This window comes from Bos taurus, chromosome 14 (assembly GCF_002263795.3).
Source record: "Bos taurus isolate L1 Dominette 01449 registration number 42190680 breed Hereford chromosome 14, ARS-UCD2.0, whole genome shotgun sequence".
Lineage (NCBI taxonomy): Eukaryota > Metazoa > Chordata > Mammalia > Artiodactyla > Bovidae > Bos > Bos taurus.
Genome location: NC_037341.1, coordinates 1,835,020 through 1,856,849, shown reverse-complemented (window position 1 = coordinate 1,856,849; position 21,830 = coordinate 1,835,020). Strand labels below are relative to the sequence as shown.

Here is a 21,830-nt window from a genome sequence, read left to right as displayed (position 1 = left end):
CTGTAGGGTCCGGGCCTCTATCGTGCATGGAGGAACTCTCCTTGTCCGCCTCCTCTGGCAAGTGGCCTGTGGGCAGTGGCCGTGGTTCTCAGCCCCATCCTGAGATCCCACAGTGCCTCCTGCAGCTGGACGGCGTGCTGGTCGCTCGGGCCCTGATGTGGCAGCTGCAGGCCTTGGTGAAGGATGCACCAAGTCTGGACTTACAGAGCCAGAGCGGGGCTGTGGTTTGGGTGGGGGCGGAGCTGCCCATCCCCTGTGGCCTTCATTTGCACATCCATGCAAGGGGTTCAGAGGAAGAACCTGCATGCCGCAGGACAGGCCTTGACTCTGGGGGCTGCCGTCCTCACAGGGGGCTGGACTGAGCTGTGGTTGCGTAGGGACCCTGGCCTGACGGTCAGGGGCAGGGCGGGAACAGGAGGTGCAGCCTGACCTGCTGGACTGGGGAGACCTCTGCTGGACAAGACAGGAAGTGCAGACTGCCTCCTCCAAAGGGGACCCAGGAGGCGGGGAGGCCCAGGGGGGAAGAGGGCTTCCCTGAGCGCCCCGCCCCAGCCCACTGGGGCACAGGGACCCCGGTACCGGGGCGACCACAGCCTCCAGACGGGGGTGCTGGGGTGGGAAGGAGGCCCGGAGCCCCCTCGCCGTGTGTCCGCTCTCATGGGTGGCCAAGGCTGCCTGGCGGCCATTAATTGGCTCTATTCATCCCTTAATGAGATGGAAATGAGGCTTCCAGACAGAGGGGGCATTGAGCCTGGGAAGAATGGCGGCTTCTTTCCGGGCCTGGAGGGGCAGCCCACCCCCCAGCCTTGCCCACTCTTCTGCTGCCCCCTCAAAGCCCACCCAGCCCAAGAGCCCCATGGTCACCCAGCAAAGGGTGGGCCGAGCTCCTCTGTGCCCAGCTCTGCGGGCCCGGGAGACCTGCCTGGGGGACTCCCTGGTCGTGGGTGTGCTTGCCTGGTGAACGTGTATCAGGTGTCAGCCTCGTGTGACGACACATGGTAAAAACGGTAACAAAGATAGCAGCTGCCATTAACCGAGCGTGCACCAGCGGTCAGGGCTCGGTATGCGACAGCGATCCTGTGTCGAGGATCAGAAGTCAGTCTGTGATGAGGATCAAGGCCGTGTGTGATCAGGATCGGGAATCAGCATGTGAGCAGAGTCAGGGCCGGGCCCAGGGGGCAGTCTGTCCTCTGAGCCAGTGGACCCCTGCCTGGCCTCTCCTGATATGACCCTTCCTCTCCTTCCCCTCCCCCCACCACGTCCCCACCACCTGGGTCACCAAGGTAACCAGCCCTGAAGTAGTGGGTGTTTTGGCAGCTGAGGCCTAACCTGAGTCTATCCTGAAAGACTGAGCTCTGCAGCAGTTGCCATGGGAACCAAGTGGCATCCTCCGATTAGCCTGGCTTGGACACCCTCTCTCTCCCACCCACTGCCAGCTTCCACGTCACTCAGGCTTCCACACGGGGGCTGGGCTGGGGCAGCAAGGGGCAACAGGCAGGACGGGCCCACCGTGTCCCTGCGGCCAGGCCGCCCCCGACTCCAGCCTCCCCGTTCCTCCGTGTCAGTGTGAAGGACAGGGGCTCAGCCGGTGAGACGGAGCCCCAGGCCAGCGGCCTAGAGTGCTGCTGGCAGCCTGCCTTGTCTGACGGCCACACAGCCACAGGGGCAGTGCTTGGAATCTGATCGGGGGCCTGGTCCCGGCTCCCGTTGCTATCAAATGGGCGTGGCTGTGGGGCTCCTGCCGACCACCGCCCCAAGGGAAGGCACCTGAAGTGGTGGCAGTGAGGCCCCGCGTCTGGGCAGCTTCAGCCCGTCACACCCTCAGAGCCACTCACGGGCAGTATGCACGGGGGGCTGTCCTGGGGCCCCCCACCCACTCCCCTGTGCCCTGGTCTGCTGGCCACACACCCCGAACCCCTGGGACACAGGCAGTTGCAGTTCAAAACCAAGTCATATCTGCGTAGTAGCCTCCATGCTTCTGGCTCCTACCCAGCCCTGGGGACCCTGGAGCCCCCTGCCTGGTGAGGCTCAGGCCTGCTTGCCTCCTCAACTCCAGGGCAGATCGTCCTGTGGGGTGGGGTGGGGGGAGCCTCACCAGCTCCCGACTGTCTGGACCACCCCTCTCTGAGCCTCGGTTTCCTCTGCTGTAAGTGGGTCCACACCTGGTTCCTGGACTGGGACTCAAGGTTCCTGAGGCATCCAGTGCCGAGCAGGGAGGGGGGACAGGAAGTGGGGAAGACAGGACTCTGCTGCCCAGGATGCTACCTGAGGGCCAGCCTTGGGGGAGCACCGGGCCTTGAAGGGTGGGAGCCCAGGTCCAATGACCTACTCAGCCCCTCCTGACTAGGGGAGCCCAAGCATTCTGTCACTAGGGCAGGCTCAGACTTCTCACGTGGACAATGGGGACAGAGAGGCCCTGGCGGGAGCACAGGGCATCAAGCCCAGGCTCAGGAGGGGCTCGGAATCAGGGCCCTTGACCCCCTGGAACCAGAGTCCCTGCAAAGCTCAGCCCGGCCTCTACTCTGCAGCCCTGGCAAGGTCCTCCCCGGGCCTCTCTGCACTGCATGTGCGGGAGGGGGAAAGCAGGGCCCATGCCCAGCCACAGACCACGCAGTTAAGGTCAGAGCTGGCCCCTCCTGCTGGGCCCCTGTCGGGGTGCGTTGGCCTGCCCACCTGCCCCACCCACCTGCGTGTCCCAACTGCAGGGCAGGTCTGAGAACAGGCCTGACTTCTGTGTGCCCTTGAGGCTCTGCCTCTCTGGGCTCCAGGGGAGGTGGGATGCTTGGGAAGGGGGGCTCTGTGAGGGCAGAGAAGGATCCTTGATGGCTTGGGGGCTTGGAGGGTGAATGAGCCTTGCCTTCTGAACTGGGGGACTTGGGCCCACTCCCCTGCCTGCCATTCATTTGCTTCCAGCGCCCCCTGCTGGTCAGTTTCCTGCACAGGCACAGCATAGCTGACACCTTTCGCGTGGCCCTCCACAGAACCCAGCACCTGGACGCCCAACTTGCTGCGCATCAAAGCAGGCTCTCTGGAGGAATTCCCTGGAGGGCCGGTGGTTAGGACTTGACGCTTTCACTGCCTTGGCTCAGTTCAGATCCCTGGTCTGGGAACTAAGAGCCCACATGCTGGGCAGTGTGCCAAAACACACACACACAAAGTGGGATTTTCTAGCATCGACTGAAACCCCACGCCTGTGGTCTCCCCATCGTTTCTTGCTGCTTGCCGTCACAGGCGGCAGACTTGGGAAGGAGCGCCCTCATCCTCAGGTGGAGGGCATGAGGGCAGGGTGGGGTGGACCTGTCCATCCCAGGGCAGCGGGTGGTGGGGCCCCCACGTGAACCCCGTCTTTCAGCTTCAGCACCCACCTTAGGGATCTGCACAGTCTGCCCTCTCACCCCACGTCTCCCCAGAGAAGCCAGGCTCTGAGAGGCCACAGGGGCCCTCCTGCCAGGCCAGGTGTGACTTGCCCTTGGCCAGCCTGGCTCCCCTGCTCCCACCCCAGGTGGGGCAGTGGCCCAGCTCCAGGGTGACTCCCAGTGCCGGGCCTTGGCAGTGCCATCTCCTTGCCCCATTCCTGGGGGCTGTGTCAGGGGCTGCGTGCAGGGCACCCAGCCCATGGTAGGTGCTTGGTGACCTGTGCATGCCCTTGCTGGGTCTGCCCTGACCCTGCTGTTCTGGAAGCAAGGGGCCCTGAAGTTCCTGGGGACAAATGGGGTGGCAGCACCAGAGCCCCTCAGGCCGGGAGCTATCTGACTTTTGGACTGAATGCCTGGATGAAGCAGCCCCTCCCTGAACCCATCAGTGCAGCCCAGCTCTCGCCCAGATGTTGGCCTCCTGCTCCGCACCCCTCGGTGGCTCCCCAGTACTTGGAGGCTCTTAGTATCCTCGGTGGCACTGGGACTGCCAAGGGGCCCAGACCTTCAGGGACATGAGGTCATGATGCTCGAGGGGACAGGACCGGGATGAAGATCTGTGAGAGGGCTGAAGGAGGCTGGCCAGAGGGGCCTGGAGGCCAGTCTCTGCTGTGTCTTGGGGAGGGGAGGCCTGGCGGGGCCCAGGGTGTGAGACCTCACTAGGCCACCAGGTGTGGGGCCTCTGGTGTCCCTGAGGAGACCCTGGCCTGGGAGCCTGTAAACAGCCAGAAAGCACTCAGACCCCAGAGGGAACTGGGGTTGCACCTCTGACCCTCCCTGCCCTGCTGGCCGCCTGTGCTTCGCACCCCATCGCTAACCTCATCCAGGCCCATTCTCGCCTCCTGGCTGACCCTCCAGGGCGCTGCGCTGGTTCCGACGCTGAGGCATCTTCGCAGCGGCCGCTCTACCCCCAGACCTCTGCAAGATCCCTGAGACACTGCCTGAAAGACATTGCAGCCCTTTGACCCCGGCCCTGACTCTGTCCTCTGGTTCCCACCAGGCGGCTGGAAGTTGTGGTCCCTATGGGGCGAGTGCACGCGGGACTGCGGGGGAGGCCTGCAGACGCGGACGCGCACCTGCCTGCCCGCGCCGGGTATCCAGGGCGGCGGCTGCGAAGGGGTGCTGGAGGAGGGCCGCCTGTGCAACCGCAAGGCCTGCGGCCGTGAGTGCGCGGAAGGGTGGGACGGGAGGAGTCGCGGGTGGTGGGGTGGGGAGAAGAAGGGGCCCGGGCCGGGCCAGGTGGGGAAAAGGGCGGGGGGCTGGGTCCGGCCGGACCAGGGAAGGTGCTGGGGCCAGGTTAGGCCGGACTCAGGCTGTGAGAGGCGGGACCTGGGGTGGGGCGGGGTCAGAGGGGTGGAGCCTACCCAAGGGCGGGGCCAGGCTAGGCCGGGCTCGGGCTGTGAGGGGCGGGACCAGGGGTGTGGCCTAGCCAAGGGCGGGGCCAACTCCTCGTCCTGGCCGAGTGGCATCAGAAGAAACGGCCTAGGAGGAGGGGCGGGACCGGGTGTTAGACTGGATGTGGCTGTCTTAGCACCTGCGGACTGGGAATTCTGGGGTGCACGGGGAAGGCCGTCAGTGGGCTTCTCCCTCCACCCCGATCCCCAGCCCTGACCAGAGCTGCCTGTCCCAGCTGCATCTTGCCTCCAGGATGTATTTCTCTAATAAGGCTCTCTAATGACCTCATGCATATTTTAGCTGCTTCCATAAAGTTAAATCAAGTTATAATGAGACTGTCATTCTTCGGGTTGTTTCTTCCCCGATGAATTTTCCTGGGGAGAGGAGCTCATCTCAGAAGCCTGGGGAGGGCCCTGTGGTGTCTGGGCTGGGCCGCGGGGCGCAGGACCGCAGGCGGGATGCTAAGGAGGGGACAGCAGCAGCCATCCACACCTGGCGCCCTGCGGGTGACGCTGCGGGCCCCGCGGGGAGAGAGGGAGGGGCGCAGGGCAGGGGAGTCTGGATCGGACAGGGCTTGGCCCCAGACCAGGGTGCCCTGGTCCCAGGTTTCTCAGCTGCCCAGTGGGACCAAGTGGCCCTGGTGCTGGCAAGCCTGGGCCCTACTGTGACTGAGGACTGAGGGACAAAGGGCCAAGAGCGCCCCTCTAGAGCTGCAGGGCGGGAGCCTCAGGCCAGGGCCTGGGCGCTTACCTGGACCCGCCCTGCAGCCGCCGGGCGCACAAACTCCAGGAGCCAGTCCCTGCGGTCCACGGATGCCCGGCGGCGTGAGGAGCTGGGGGACGACCTGCAGCAGTTTGGGTTCCCGGCCCCGCAGACAGGTAAGTGGCAGCGTCTGGGTGGGGCTGACAGCAAACGCACTAAAACTGGCAAGTGGGGAAAGTTGGTTCCAGGGTATTAGGTCTTTGGCCAAATACTGTACGTCATTAATTGCTGCTGATTCCAATTAATGACTGTAATAATTTCCCATAATTAGACTAACCTCTCAGGTGCCAGGCGCTGGTCTCCAGGCACACTGGATTTAGAAGAAATGGTGTGAGGCGAAGGGGCCAGTCGAGAAAAAAAAAGGAGGGGGGAGCTCACGGGCCTTGCTGCGGCCACCTGGGGGGTCTGACCGCAGCGCAGGTACAGGGGCAGCAGCAGGCCTGTGATGCTGTAGGTCTGGGCCCACAGGTGACCCCGCGGCCGAGGAGTGGTCCCCGTGGAGCGTGTGCTCCAGCACCTGCGGCGAGGGCTGGCAGACCCGCACGCGCTTCTGCGTGTCGACCTCCTACAGCACGCAGTGCAGCGGGCCCCTGCGGGAGCAGCGGCTCTGCAACAACTCGGCCGTGTGTCCAGGTGGGCGGGGCGCCGGCAGGGGGCGGGGCGTCCGGGTAGGGGCGTGGTGTCGGGGCGGGGCGTCCGCTAGGGGCGTGGTGTCGGGGCGGGACGTCAGGGGTGGGGGCGGGGCGTCCAGGTAGGGGCGGGGCGCCGGCCCGGGGTCGGGGAGTCCGGGGCAGGTGGCTCGGCTGCCGGCTGGGCCGGACAGGGGTCGCAGAGCGCTACGTTCCCTCCGTAGTGCATGGCGCCTGGGACGAGTGGTCGCCTTGGAGCCTATGCTCCAGCACCTGCGGTCGCGGCTTCCGGGACCGCACGCGCACCTGCAGGCCGCCCCAGTTTGGAGGCAACCCCTGTGAGGGCCCGGAAAAGCAAACCAAGTTCTGCAACATCGCTTTGTGCCCTGGTAGGTGAGAGGGAGGGCGCTAGGTGGGGTGAGACAGGAAAGGACCCCGTGGGCCACCGGTCAGCCCGCGGAGCCCAACTTTGTCCACTCAGACCCACCTGCTGGGGCCTCAGAGGTGAGATTGGAACCCCAGGCTGTGATCAGGCTGTAGGCCAGAGAACCTACAATGTTGTTACTGGTGCGCCAGGGGTGTTGGGGTGCTGGGACCTCCTTGGGTGTCACACCCATGCCTCAGACTTTGTGGGGTGCTCACACCTGTACCCCAGATGGGGTGTGGGCCCTGGCTGTTCACGCTGGCTTCCTGTTCCCTTTTTCCCCTGGGCCGGGCAGTGGATGGAAACTGGAACGAGTGGTCCAGCTGGAGCACGTGCTCCGCCAGCTGCTCCCAGGGCCGGCAGCAGCGCACACGCGAGTGCAACGGGCCTTCGTATGGGGGTGCTGAGTGCCAGGGCCACTGGGTAGAGACGCGAGACTGCTTCCTGCAGCAGTGTCCAGGTCAGGCCATGCCCCGGGGCCTGCGGGTGGGGACCTGCAGTTCTGAGTCACTTGGTGGGCTGGGGGCTGCTGGGGGGCCCTGGAACGAGTCCCCAGGGATATGGGGGTGGTGGTGGGGGGTCCCGGGGGCCGGTGCACATGGGGTACTTGTCTTATCGTGTATCAAGCTGAGCTCTGCCTTCCCCTCCCTGGTGTCAACTTCCTTCCGCTCCCGGCTCCCTGCCCCTGCGTCCCCATGGCTCCTGCCCACCCCTCGTCCCCATTCTCATGCTTCCATGCGCCGCCGTGTCCTGCAGTGGATGGGAAGTGGCAGGCCTGGGCGTCCTGGGGCAGCTGCAGCGTCACATGCGGGGGTGGCACGCAGCGGCGGGAGCGTGCCTGCTTGGGGCCCTTCTTTGGGGGAGTGGCCTGCCAGGGCCCCCAGGATGAATACCGGCAGTGTGGCGCCCAGCGGTGTCCCGGTGAGTGTCTCTACCCCACCCCACAGCTGGACCCTGAGGCGGGGGAGGCGCTCGGGGTGCAGCTGGGGGACGACCGCTTTGTGAGGGTGGATGTCCCGTGGCGTCTGGGCCCTCCTGACCCTGCTGCCAGCTCTCTGCCCCTCCCTGCATTCCCTCTCCCCTGCCCCGACTCATGTCTCTGGCCCTTGGCAGAGCCCCACGAGATCTGTGATGAGGACAACTTCGGAGCTGTGGTCTGGAAGGAGACCCCGGCCGGAGAGGTGGCTGCAGTCCGGTGTCCCCGCAACGCCACAGGTGAGGGCCGAGGGGGCAGGGGCTGGCAGGGCACCTGTCCCTTCCTTGTGGGATGTGCTGGAGGCACCGAGATGCCCCTGGAGGCCTGCCTGAGAGCTGTCAGCACAGGGCACATGGCCCAGACTCCGCCCGGGCAGCCCCGTGCACACCAAGGCTGGAGGGGTGCGGGCAGGGACACAGGGCTGCCGTGTCCTAAGTCAGCAGAGCCGGTACCAGCATGAAGCCCTTTAGTGTGATGTTCCACGATGTCACTGCTTTACATGTGGGAAACCAGAGGCACAGAGCCCACACCCTTGCCCTGGGCTTGCGTGGCCAGTAACTGGGAAGTCAGCTTTGGACACCGTGGTCTTGATCCCCACGCAACCCTATGGAGTGATATGAGGTGGGGGAAAAGCAGGGTGGGCTCCCAGAAGGGCCTCTGCAGAGACAGTTTGGGTTCCTTTCCCCTCTTGTCTGAGGAGCGTGTGCTGTGTGACATTCAGGAAGTACCTACCCTCTCTGAACTTCCATTTCTTTCTGTAAAACGAACTTGCTGTGGGCTCCCCACCCCCCACCCCCCAATAAGGCTGGTGACCATGGTGGAGGCTGTGTATTCCCAGCCGTGGCTTCAGCCCCCGTGCCCTGTTCTGTTTACTGAATAGTACAGATTCTGGGGAGCGACTTGCAAACCCAGGGAAGTAAAGTGGAAACACGAGTCGCAGGATGGTGTCACCTCTCTAGCCTTTGCTTGTGTGATCCCTCATTTTCATTCTGCACCGTGCTGTAGACCAGGTGTCCCATCCTGCCCCGTGGCTCCTGTTGGGGGACAGTGTCCTGGCAGTTCCCTAGGGTCATCACAGCTGTGCCTGGCTCCCTGGGAGTAAGGTCTGGGTCATAGGCTGTGCCCATGTTCAAGGCCGTCCAACCTGACCCCAGTCAGCCCCAAGGCTGCCCAGCATCCACAGCACACCAGGGTCATGAGGGGCCCCCTGACCCCAGAGGTGGAGCCAGGCAGCGGTGGGCTGTTGGTTGTCCCCAGGGCTCTGGGTAGGAAGGGGCTCCGGGAGAAGCCCTGGGCTGAACTCTGAAGCCTGTCACTCGGCCCAGGGTTCAGCCTCCACACAGGTAGGATGCCTGTAGGTTTGGCTCCTACCAGGCTCCAGTGCTTGGCTGGCAGCATCTGCTCAGAAATGTTTTGAGTGAAAGAAAGTCGCCAGGGGCCTGGCCCCCGTGCCAGCCCTGCTCCTGGAACACGGCCACAGGCGAGTGTCCGCTTCCAGGGCTGGGGGCCATCCAGAGAGCTGGAGGCACCTGGGAGCTGTGGCTGGGTGGGTGGGACTCTTGCAGCAGACGTGCGCATCCTCCTGAGAAGTGGGCGATGGAGCCGACCCCCCATCTCCACAGGCCTCATCCTGCGACGCTGTGAGCTGGATGAAGAAGGCATTGCCTACTGGGAGCCCCCCACCTATATCCGCTGTGTGTCGATTGACTACCGGAACATCCAAATGATGGTGAGGCTGGGCCCCGAGGTCTCCCACCCCACCCCTCCCATCACTCCAGGGCTCATCTCTACCCCCATTCCCAGACATAACCCTGCGTCCCCAGTGGCACGCTCTGTGGACGTGGGTCAGCGTGGCTGGGGCTGCAGAGCGCCCTCTGGGCATGGCGGTCCTTGGCGCCTGCAGTCCAGCACCTGCACCGTCCGTCCCCCTAGACCCGGGAGCACCTAGCGAAGGCGCAGCGTGGGCTGCCCGGGGAGGGCGTCTCCGAGGTCATCCAGACCCTGGTGGAGATCTCCCAGGACGGGACCAGCTACAGCGGGGACCTGCTGTCCACCATCGACGTCCTAAGGAACATGACAGAGATCTTCCGCCGGGCGTACTACAGCCCGACCCCTGGGGACGTGCAGGTGGGCACCCAGGAGGGCATTCCCCACCCCAGCCTTAGACCGAGTCCCGACCTCAGACTGAACCCTGAGCCGGGCCCCGCGCTGAGCCCCGACCCTGGCCACACTCTGACCCCGGCCACACTGAGCCATGACTCTGGTGCCTGATTCTCTGTTCTGGAGAAGGAAACGGCAGCTCACTCCAGTATTCTTTGCCTGGGAAATCCCGTGGACAGAGAGCCTGGCGGGCTGCAGGCCCTGGGGTCGCAGAGGGTGCACACACATGCCTTTTCACTGGCCCTTCTTCTTCTCCTTCCAGAACTTTGTGCAGATCATCAGCAACTTGCTGGCTGAGGAGAATCGGGACAAGTGGGAGGAGGCGCAGCTGGTACGCCTGCCCGCCTGGGGTGCTGCGGGCGTCTCCGCGCCTCCCCACTCCCCAGGCCGGCTCAGGGCGGGCTCTTGGGTTCAAATCCCAGATGGGCCTCTCCCAGGAAGTCACTCAGCCTTCTGAGCCTCGGCGTTCCCATCCGTCAGATGACAGGCCCACCGCACGGGGCTCAGGGAGGGGTCTGAGAAAGTGTGTTGGCCGTAGGGTGCAGGCCGGGACGTGGCAGTCCCTTCTCATCTGGAGAGAACGGTCCGCCTCCCCCCAGCACTGACCGGGAACCTGCCACTCCCTGTACTCAGGGGCTGTGGTGCCCAGAGACCCCTGCTCTCCTCCCATCTGGACACCCGGCCATAGGCCGGAGCGCCTCAGCCCCTCTGGGCTCAGTGTTCTCATCCACAAATAGGCGGTGGACACTCAGGTCCAGAGCCCTGCGGGGTAGGGAGTGACCAGCAGGACCCCGTCGAGGAGGGAACAGATGAGGGAAGGAGGCGGCTGAGTCCCCGCTGCGGGGGCAGGGGACTCGGGTGACACTCAGATCTGGCGCCTTCTTGGCTGGGCTGCCCCCCACCGCCTTGAGGCTCCCTGACCCTGCCCCCATCCCATCCCCAGATGGGCCCCAATGCCAAGGAGCTCTTCCGGCTAGTGGAGGACTTCGTGGACGTCATCGGCTTCCGCATGAAAGACTTGCGGGACGCGTACCAGGTGACAGACAACCTGGGTAAGCCCGGCCCTCGCTCTCTGACCCTTGGGCCTCACCTGGCACGCCTGGACGGGGCCCTCCAGCCTCAGATTCCGGCCGTGTGTGCCGGAACTTCAGGACCCCCGGGCCGGGTTCTAGGATGATCCTCAGTGCACAGACCTGAGTCTCCTGACGATGGTCGGATGTGATCCTGGGAGGGGGTCGGCGTGGGGGCTCTTGGACCCAGACCAGGCCCTGGACACTTAGAGTCTTGGGGTGCAGCAGGAAGCCCCAGCCACAGCTTCTATCTCCCCGGGGCTGGGGGCCCACGGTGCCTTGTCCCCAGTACCTGCTGTGCTGGGACCTCGGAGATTTGAAGGCAAGGTTGCACTCTGCTCCCAGAAGCGCTTGTCAGAGGGGCCTGGCGACACCCAGCTCAGTAGCACTGACAGAATCTCAAATGGGGAGGCGGCGGTGCAGGCCTCGAGGGGCTGGAGAGAGCCAAAGGTGGGCCTGGACTTGGGAGGCTCGCGATGGCTGTCGGCACAAGGACCTGCAGCAGCTGCATTCCATGATCACCACCACGTCCTCTTAAACAGCTCTCCTGGCCACATTTGTCCAGGGCACCTCCCCAGATAATCTTCTCATAGTGGGGAGCTGGGGTGCAGCCCAGGCCCGGCGGTGGTCCACACAGCGCCGAGGAGGGCGATGGTCACTGCCTCTGTAGAGGCTCCTGGGCCTCTGGGGACATGTCCTCTGGGCCCACTGTGCTTGCTCGCACCCAGGGACCTGCCCACACAGCGATGAATGCCTGCTAAGCTAGAAGGTCCTAGAGCCCTGGTCCTGCCTTACGCCTTTGAGCTCAGGACCCCAGAGCTGGGGAGACCCCTGAGGCCAAGGGAGTGGGAGCAGTGTCCTCCTGTAGGTGGGGAGACCCCGGCCTGGAGGTTCCCTGGAGGCAGGGTCAGCAGTGGCTCCAGGCTGCTGGGTCTCTTTCTCACTGGGCTGACAGGGCCCTTGTTCTGGGTGAGATGGGAGTGGCCGGAAAGCGGGCTCTTCTGTGGCCACATGTGACAGGCGTGACCCGGAGGCCACCTCAGCTCTCGGCCCCCCAGCCCTGGACCTCGCTGTAGAGGCTGGACCCCTGGCCACCCAGCACCACCCACAGCCCCTGGAGGTGGGCTAGGCCCGGGCCGAGTCCCCTGACCTTCCACCTCCAGGGAGCCTGTCCGGAGCCAGTGGACATTCAGGGCCCAGCCTTTGTCACCAAAGGAGGCCCTGGACTCCTCCCATCACCCCTCATTAGCCCTCCCCCACCATGTATCCACACACCCCCATTCTCCCCTACACCCCACTCATACACTCGCACCTGTGCACCCTACACATATACAGTCTGTGCACCCACTGTACACCCACACCCCGATTCACCCCACTCATATACTCATAGCCCTGTATCCTCTGCACCCAGTGCCCTACGCCCTGTGCACCCCGTGTACCCCCTGCACACCCCTCGTGTGGTGTGGCTGGGTGGCCCCACGAACACTGCGCCTGTTCTGAGCCAGGAGCAGCCCCGTGATGGTCCCACCCAACTTCCCGTCCCAGGGCGAAGGCTCCGTACCCTGAAACCGCTCTGTCTCCGTCTCCCTTTGTCTGTCGCTGTTGTCTCTCACCTCCCCCCACCCCCCACCCTGCCGCAGTCCTCAGCATCCACAAGCTCCCAGCCAGCGGAGCCACCGACATCAGCTTCCCCATGAAGGGCTGGCGGGCCACAGGCGACTGGGCCAAGGTGCCGGAGGACAGGGTCACTGTGTCCAAGAGTGTCTTCTCCACGGGGCTGGCAGGTGAGGGCCTCAGGGGGCTGGAGGAGCTCCCCAGAGTCTAGAACTTCTCAGTCCCCCGAAAGAACTTCCCAGCCCCACTCCAGAAGCACTCCAGAAGTTCTGACGTGCTGCATCAAGGGCCAGGGTGGTGTCCGTTTCTTCTACACAATCTCAGTGTTCCTGAGATTGCCCCCTCTTCCAGGAAGCCCTCTTTGCCCTCCCTATGTTGGGAGACCCCAGGCAATCTTGGCTGAATGGACCCCCTCATCACAGGGAGGGAGAGGGTCTTGCCTGGTGTCACACAGCAGGCGATTCCAGTTCCCAGGAAGAGAAACTGTGCCCTGCCTGCCCCTGGCTTTCAGGGGCCACTCAGGGAGACCGAGGAGGTACCTCAGCTCCACGGCAGTGTGTCCATGGTGGGGGTGGCAGGGGGGGACACACTCCTCTTGCCCAGCAGGGCCTTGGCCTGGGGGTGGTGGGAGGAGGGCAACCACTGTGCTCTCTTCCAGAGGCTGATGACTCGTCTGTGTTCGTGGTGGGCACTGTGCTTTACCGAAACCTGGGCAGCTTCCTGGCCCTGCAGAGGTGGGCATCACGGGCACAGGTGGGAACTGGGGAGGCTGGGTCTGGCGGAGGTGGGGGCTGGGGAGGCCGGGCCTCGGGGGTGGGAGCCTGGGGAGGCTGGGTCAAGGGGGTGGGGGGCCTCGGGAGGCCGGGTCTGGGGGGTGGGGGCCTGGGGAGGCCAGCTCTAGAGGTGGAGGGCCTCAGGAGGCCGGGTCTGCGGGGTGGGGAGCCTGGGGAGGCTGGGTCTAGGGGTGGGGGCCTGGGAGGCCAGGCCTAGGGGAGGTGGGGCGAGGGGCTCCTGACCCCAGCATGGCCTGCCGGCTGTCCCCCAGGAACACGACTGTCCTGAACTCCAAGGTCATCTCGGTGACGGTGAAGCCCCCGCCTCGCTCCCTGCTCACACCCTTGGAGATCGAGTTCGCCCACATGTACAACGTGAGTACCCTCCGTGTGCACGTCCGCGTGCACGGACCCCTCCACCTGTCCCCGTGTGCACACACGTCGCGGCCTCTGGCTGGCCTTGAGAGAGAGCTCCTTTACCCCCGAGCGGTGGGCGGGGACAGTGGCTGGCAGAGCTTCAGGGACTTGCCCAGGGTCACAGGCAGGGACTGAAGGAGCCGAATGCAACCTAACCTAACCCGGGTCCGAGGCTGCTGCTCCCGGGCCCTGCCAGGCCAGCTGCTCCTTGGAGAGGATGGAGCCATCCTCTGCCATGTCCCCCCCGCAGGCCCACCACGCTCTCCTCCCCGGGCTCTCTGTCGGGCCTGAGACACCCTTGACCACCGAGAGCCTGCCCACACCCGCCCCGCTCTCCAGCCAGGACGGGCAGCGTCGTCCGGCGCTGGGCCGTGCCCAGCCTCTCTGTGCCTGGCCCCTCCCTCATCAGGCAGGAGCCCCCCTGTAATCACCCCGCAGCCTGTGGGGCAGGAATGCTTGCCGAGCCCTGTCTGTGCCCCTGACCCTCCCAGTGGCCATTTCGTATTAAGCGGAATCGGCCGCTGCTGCCCAGCCCCTCCCAGAGAGGGGACAGGGGTCCCCGAGGCCGGGCAGTGGGCTGGGGGCTGAACCAGCCCCTTCCCTGCTCTGGGCCTCAGTTTCTCCTCTGCAAACGCCGTCTCTGGGGAGCAGCGGAGGCGGGGCACCAGGCGGGGCACCGGGACCCTGCGTGGACACCGCCTCAGGTGGAGCTCGAGGGCGGGTAGGTGGCCTGACTCCCCCGTCTCTCCCAGGGCACCACCAACCAGACCTGCATCCTGTGGGACGAGACAGACCCGTAAGTGTCTCAGCCGTGCGGCCTCCGGGGCGGGCTCGGCGGCCAGGAGGGAGGGGCCTGGGCTCCAGCTTCGGGGCCGCCTGCTGACCGACCCCGCACGCCCGTCGGGCACAGTGTCTCCCTGCCTGGTCCAGCACTGACAGTGCAGGGGGCCACCCAGCCAGTTTCCCACCCCTCCTAGGGAGCTCCATGGTTGCGGGTCCAGAGGCCTGCGGGGGTCCCCCAGGCCAGGTGAGGGGAAGGGGCATGGCCACAGAGCAGGGCAGCTGGGTGAGACCCAGGGTGACCGATGGGACGCAGAGGCGGGGACTCCTGGGGTCTCGGGCCCAGCTCCCTGCCCAGCACGCGGCACCCGCCTGTGTCACGCGCTGCCGCCCTGCTGTTGTGAGTGGGGGCGGGGCACTGGGCTGGACTGGCCAGGCTGTGATTCAGGGTCACAGCACCTGCATGGGCACCCAGAGCAGGGTTCCTCCCAGACACAGGGAGACAAGGGGAGAGGTAGGTGGGGGCTCGTGTAGTCACAGGAAAGAGTCTGTGCAAAGGCCCCAGAGTGGGGGCAGCCCTCAGAGGCAAGAAGGGTCAGAGTTTGGGGAAACTGGGCAGGAGAGAGCTTGGCGGCTGGAACCTGATGGACCAGGTGGGCCTGGTGGGGACTCGGCCTTCCCCCAAGGCGTTTGGTATCCACTGGGGAGGGGGTGGTCAGAGAGCGGCATGTCATCGTCACCACCTGCCTCCCTCAGCCCTGGCACTGCCAGTCCCCAGGCCGGCCCCAGGGCCATGGGGTACGTCCCTCATGCCGTGGGCATGATGATGGAGGTGTGTCCTGTGAGGTCAGGGGAGGCTCCCAGAGTGGCTGACATGTGAGGAGGACACGTTCTCCTGGCAGAGGATGGAGGGGGGTCTCGGGCAGAAGCAGTTTGAGCAAAAGTGTGGAGGTTGGAAGGTACAGGAAGAATGTGAGGCATGGCCAGTAAGAGTGGGCAGCCACAGGGGCAGGGGTGTGGGGTGGGAGGGAGGCTGCAAGAGGCAGTTTGTAGGGGCTGTGGACCTGTGGAACTTGTTGGGGAGGGATGTGATTACCATGCGTCCATCAAAATTCTCCACCCACCCATCCTATCCATCCATCCATCTGTCCATCCATCCTCCCATCCATCCATCCTCCACCCACCCATCTGTCCACCCACCCACGCACCCATCCATCCTCCACCCACCCACCCATCCATCCTCCACCCACCCATCCTCCCATCCTATCCATCCATCCATCTGTCCTTCCATCCTCCTGTCCATCCATCCTCCACCCACCCATCTGTCCATCCATCGTCCCATCCATCCATCCGTCCATCCATCCATCTGTCCACCCACCCACCCATCCATCCATCCTCCACCCACCCGTTCTCCCATCCTATCCATCCATCCATCTGTTCTTCCATCCTCCCATCCATCCATCCTCCACCCACCCATCTCTCCATCCATCCTCCCATCCATCCATCTGTCCATCCATCCATCTGTCCATCCATCCATCTGTCCATCCATCCTCTCATCCACCCATCTGTCTATCTACCCACCCATCCGTCCATCCTCCACCCACCTGTCCTCCCATCTTCCCATCCACTCTTCCATCCACCTCATCCATCCATCCATCTGTCCACCCGTCCTCCCACCCACCCATCCTCCTGTCCTCCCATCCTCCCATCCAATCTTCCATCCACCCCATCCATCCATCCTCAACCCACCCATCTGTCCATCCATCCTCCCATCCATCCATCCATCCATCTGTCCATCCACCCATTTGTCCATCCATCCTCCTATCCATTCATCCTCCACCCACCCATTTGTCAATCCATCCTTCCATCCATCCATCCATCTGTCCACCCACTGATCTGTCCATCCATCCTCCCATCCATCCATCCTCCCACCCACCTGTCCTCCCATCCTCCCATCCACTCTTCTATCCACTCCATCCATCCATCCTCCCACCTACCCATCCTCCCATCCTCCCATCCACTCTTCCATCCACTCCATCCATCCATCCTCCCACCCACCCGTCCTCCCATTCTCCCATCCACTCTTCCATCCACCCCATCCATCCATCTGTCCATCCATCCTCCCACCTACCCATCCCCCCAACCACCTGTCCTCCCATTCTCCCATCCACTCTTCCATCCACCCCATCCATCCATCTGTCCATCCATCCTCCCACCTACCCATCTCCCCAACCACCTGTCCTCCCATCCTCCCATCCACTCTTCCATCCACCCCATCCATCCACCCTCCCACTCGTCCCTCCTCGATGATTCCTGACCACTGACAGAGCGTGCTCTACGAGGTGCTGGTGCTCAGCCTCCTCCTATCCCCTGTGAGGAAGGACAGGAAAGTAGGAACATCCAGATCCCTGTGAAACTGTGCAGTCACGCCACGTGCCAAGAAGTGGAAGCAGTGGATCTGGTGGCAGGTGGGGTGAGGAGCCCGAGAGCAGGTCCACAGAAGCCTCTCTGGGGTGGTGTTTGAGAGACGCCTGCTCAGCACAGCACGTGGGTGATTGGGGACAAGCATTTTGGCAGAAGGAACAGACAGTGCAAAGGCCCCATGGTGAGAGAGTGCAGGCCCGTGCGTGGACTTCACTGCCCTCGCCTGCTCTGGGGTTTGAAGACAGGGTCAGGGAAGCACCAGGGTGGACCCTGTGACCCCAGGAAACCAGCCCTCTGGCTTTGTGCTGGAGACTGTTTTTCTCTGAGTTTCGCGAGTAGCATAAACTTTGCACAAAATGGATTGACAGAAAAGGGTGAAAAAATAAAAGGCAAGAATGAGGGCTCGCGTCCTCCCAGGCTGGCCCCTGTGGCCATCATGTGGCTGCCGTCCACTCCGTCTGGCCCCTGACGTCAGCACAAGCCCCTCCCCACAGTCTAGAAACCCTCCCACTGGGCTGTTCAAAGGTGGCCCGGAGCCCCTGAGGTGGCTGGTTCACCCAGCAGCCCTGCCCTTGGATAGCTCTGCTCACATTTATGATTGTTTTGTTGGCATCAAACCCCTGGACAACTTCAAGGCCTTGGTAGTAAATTGCTTTCCAGAAAGGTGGACCCATCCTTCCCCTTTGCCCTCCAGGGGCAGCAGGTTGTGAGAGGCCTGGCCAGCCCAATGAGTGTCGGGTTCACTGTCCCCGGGGCACGGTCGGGGCAGATCCCGCCCCCTGGGAGTGTCCCCGTGGCTGGAGTCTCCCTGCTTGCGTGTGGGAGCAAAGCGGGGGTAGGGGGCGGACAGTGGCCAGGCCCATGGGACACTCACGTCTGGCCGTGGCCTCCACTAACCGGGGGCCTGCCCGCACCCCAGACTTCCTTTGCCCTCTCCTGGTACCCCCTGGACAGGTGGAACTGTTAAGGCCTCTGTGCCTGGGCCCAGGGCCCTGTGGACAGGGGGAAGGTGCCAACAGCTGGGCCGCGTTGGAGGTGCCCCAGAACGCATGCGCCCACCAGCTCCCTGCTCAGTCCCGGGGTGGCCCTGGGAGCCCTGCCTGTTACTTCTGGAGAAGCCAAGGCTCTGGAAGGTTGGTGCTTCAGCTCAGGGTAGGGACCGAAGCTTCTGCCCCAGAACTGGACAGCCTGGGGCCCAGAAGTCACGGGGTGGGGGCACGGGACAGGAAGGAGGCAGCTGGCTCTCCCCGCCCATGGTCTGTGCTGGAAGCACCTCCCTCCGTGGCCAGGTGAGGCCATCTCTCACGTAAAAGGGCTCAGAAGAGCCGATGGTTTCCCAGGTGACCCGAAGCAGGGATCAGGGCCAGGGCCCCAGGCTGCTTCCACCGGTGTGCCCAGGGATCAGGTCTCTGCTGGCATGGGCCTGTGTTTGGATGAGAAAGGGTCTCATGTCTGCAGAATTGTGTGTATGTGGGTGGGGGGGAGGGGTCGGTGGGAATTGAGAGCAGCTAGTGACCTTCAGCTGAGAAGCAGTGAGCTTCTGACCCATGACTGAGTCTTGGCCCCAGTCACTGCAGGAGCCTAGACCCCAAGCCAGATTGAGCCCGGCCCTGGCACGCTCTGACTCCTGGCCCTGGGCACACACTGAGCCCGGCCCTGGCACACTCTGACTCCTGGCCCCGGGCACACACTGAGCAGCGTCTCACCCGGCGTCACTTGCGCGTGCTCACATGTAACGTGCAACTGTGCACGTGTCATGTGTGTGGAGGGCCGCCTCCTCTTGCAGACACACGCACCCGTCAAGCATGTGACACACTCTTCTCGGAAAGTCTGAGTCAGGCTTCCCACCCACAGTGCAGACCCTCCACCTGCCTCGCCCCCAGTCACACACGCACTCTTGCACACACAGGCTCAGCATCTACACTTGGGGCGACTGCTCACAGTGAGGCTCTCGGCCGCCCCCCTACGCCCCCACACCCTTATGCCAGCCTGGCCAGTGGCAGTGAGGGCCTAGGGGGCAGGGCTGCTAGGGAGGGAAAGGGAGTCTTTTCAGAATTCTCAGATGTTTAGGTGGCTGGGGAGGGGAGTCCGGAAGGATGGGCTGGTGGTGGCGGGGTTGACAAAGGCCAAAAGCACTGCCCAGAGTTCACGTCTGTGGTTCTGAAAGGACAGCTCCCTGTGTCTTTCTCAGAAGCTGCAAATGTTTTGCGGTTTCCTTTTTAGAAATGAACAACTGAGAGTTACACAGAGCAGAGAAGTCAGAGCGGGCAGGCCCTCGGAAGTCACCTGCTCTGGCTGAGCCGCAGCGTGGGGACGTCAGGACAGGACAGGCCTGGGTGCCGCGCCCCCATTTTGGAAGGTGCTGTGCCCGATACCAGGCCCACGTGGGCTCCAGGGTTTCATGCCCACCACATCTTGTGCTCCCGGGTCCACACTCAAGTCGGCTGTAAAGGCTCTGAGAAGTCCTGCAGCAGGCTGCTATTGAGTCAGGTTGGGGGTTCCCTAACTAGTGGGCGCTTGGCACCCCTGCACTCTGGAACTTGAGCTGGGAGAGCAGACGCTGGGACAGGCTGGTGGAGGGCGGGGCACTCCCCCAGTCTGTAGGGTCTTCTCCAAAGCCTGACCGCCCGCCAGGCACCTTCCAGCATTCACTCACACAGCTTTCTCAGTCGGGCTGAGGACTGGGCCCAGAGTTCTGTTCGACAAGCCTCGGGTGCCCTGTAGGTGTGCCAGTCTGGGCTCTCTCCCCACCCCCTGCAGGTGCAGCTATCCTGGGGGACGCTCATGACCCAGGCCCGGGCTTCTCTCTGGGGTCCTTGCCCAAGTGCGTGTCCTGGTCCCTTTAAGAGCCTTGCCCCTCCCCCGCCGAAGTCCTTGGTTTCCTTGGAGAGGGCGGTGAGGGGGCAGGCCGAGGGGGGCAAGCGGAAGGGAGACTTGGCAGGGTCCCCAGGTCGCTGTCAGCGGCCGGTTCCCAGCCCGATTTCTCCCACGCCGTCTGGTTCCTGATGGGGGCAGAGAAGGCGGGCGAGGGGGGCAGGCGGGGGAGGGGGAGACAGCTGGACACAGAGGCCTTTTGGTGGCCCTTCATGAGCGTGGGTGGGAGGTGGGGTCGTGCTCTGCACCCCCACCTGGGTGGGGAGCTAGGGCCGGGGGAGGGGTGCAGGGCTGCTCTCAGCGGCGAGACCACTCACCCCCAGCCCCTACTCTGGACTCAGCCCCAGCCCCTTCCCCAGCGCCCCTCCATTCTCTGAGCCTCCCCCGGACAGTGTGCTTGCGGAGTGGGGGGCCTGGCAGAGGCCCGCTCTGAGCCTGCCCTCCTCGAGGGGCATCTGAGTCCGGGCCTGCCCGTCTCAGCTGGGTTTGGGACCTGGAGGGGACAGACAGCATGAGGTCACGGCCCAGGGACAGCAGCTGTGCTCAGAACCTGGGGCAGTGAGTCCCCCACCCTGGCAGGCAGCCCGGCTCCCAAGCCACAGTCCTCTGCCCCACGGGCCCCTCACCACTCCCCTCCTTGGCGCCAGCTAGAACGCCTGGCGCCTTTGTCCCTGGTCCTTGTGCCTCTTCTCCGGCCTCAAAGCCACCTGCTTCTGGAGGCCTCTCTTCCTGTTTTCCTACATGCCCCCCAGGTCCCCTGCTTCTCAGCTCTGACTCCCATTTGCCAAAATTCTGTGTATATGCATGTGCCCCCCTATGAGAGTGTGAGCCTCCTGATCAGAGTGTGAGCCCCCCAATCAGAATGTGAGCCCCCCCCCCAGCAGAGTGTGAACCCCCCATCAGAGTGTGAGCCCCCCATCAGAGTGTGAGCCTCCAATCAGAGTGTGAGCCCGTCCAGCAGATTGAGTCCTTCAGAAGAGTGTGAGCCCCCGAATCAGAGTGTAAGCCCCCAGCAGAGTGTGAGCCCCCCAACCAGAGTGAGCCCCTAGCAGAGTGTGAGCCCCCCAATCAGAGTGAGCCCCTAGCAGAGTGTGAGCCCCCCATCAGAGTGTGAGCCCCCAGCAGTGTGCAACCCCCCAGCAGAGTGTGCAACCCCCCAGCAGAGTGTGCAATGCCCCAGCAGAGTGTGAGCCCCCATCAGAGTGTAAGCCCCTCAGCAGAGTGTGAGCCCCCAGCAGAGTGTAAGCCCCCCAGCAGGGTGTGAGCCCCCCAGCAGGATGTGAGTTCCCTTAGCAGAGTGTGAGCCGCTCAGCAGAGTGTGAGCCCCGCCATCAGAGTGTGAGTCCACCCATCACAGTGTGAGCCCCCAGCAGAGTTTGAGCCCCTCCAGCAGAGTGTGAGCCCCCAGCAGAGTGTGAGCCGCCCAGCAGGATGTGAGCTCCCCTAGCAGAGTGTGAGCCCCCAGCAAAGTATGAGCTCCCCTAGCAGAGTGTAAACCCCCATCAGAGTGTGAGCCCCCAGCAGAGTGTGAACCCTCCATCAGAGTGTGAACCCCCATCAGAATGTGAGCCCCCAGCAGGATGTGACTTCCCTTAGCAGAGTGTGAGCTCCCCTAGCAGAGTGTGAGCCCCCAGCAAAGTATGAGCTCCCCTAGCAGAGTGTGAACCCCCAGCAGAGTGTGAACCCTCATCAGAGTGTGAACCCTCCATCAGAGTGTGAACCTCCATCAGAGTGTGAGCCCCCCAGCAGGATGTGAGCTCCCCTAGCAGAGTGTGAGCCCCCAGCAGAGTGTGAGCTCCCCTAGCAGAGTGTGAGCCCCCAGCAGTGTGAAACCCCCAGCAGAGTGTGAGCCCCCCAGCAGAGTGTGAACCCCCATCAGAGTGTGAGCCCCCAGCAGAGTGTGAACCCTCCATCAGAGTGTGAACCCCCATCAGAATGTGAGCCCCCAGCAGGATGTGACTTCCCTTAGCAGAGTGTGAGCCCCCCTAGCAGAGTGTGAGCCCCCAGCAAAGTATGAGCTCCCCTAGCAGAGTGTGAACCCCCAGCAGAGTGTGAACCCCCATCAGAGTGTGAACCCTCCATCAGAGTGTGAACCTCCATCAGAGTGTGAGCCCCCCAG

At 63.8% G+C, this 21,830-nt stretch overlaps 1 protein-coding gene across 6 annotated transcripts in view; it reads left to right on the top strand.

Annotated features, from left to right (window-relative positions):
* Positions 1-21,830, top strand: part of ADGRB1 (adhesion G protein-coupled receptor B1) — a 77,580-nt gene that overhangs the window by 18,075 nt on the left and 37,675 nt on the right. For 5 of the 6 annotated variants that reach the window (XM_059893265.1, XM_025001588.2, XM_025001586.2 and 2 more), the window contains exons 3-17: positions 4,414-4,575; positions 5,576-5,686; positions 6,039-6,203; positions 6,424-6,588; positions 6,919-7,083; positions 7,380-7,544; positions 7,737-7,838; positions 9,222-9,328; positions 9,532-9,726; positions 10,022-10,090; positions 10,703-10,811; positions 12,470-12,613; positions 13,102-13,177; positions 13,489-13,591; positions 14,386-14,429. In XM_059893265.1, the coding sequence (XP_059749248.1) occupies positions 4,414-4,575; positions 5,576-5,686; positions 6,039-6,203; positions 6,424-6,588; positions 6,919-7,083; positions 7,380-7,544; positions 7,737-7,838; positions 9,222-9,328; positions 9,532-9,726; positions 10,022-10,090; positions 10,703-10,811; positions 12,470-12,613; positions 13,102-13,177; positions 13,489-13,591; positions 14,386-14,429 (1,882 nt within the window). 6 annotated transcript variants of the gene reach the window in all.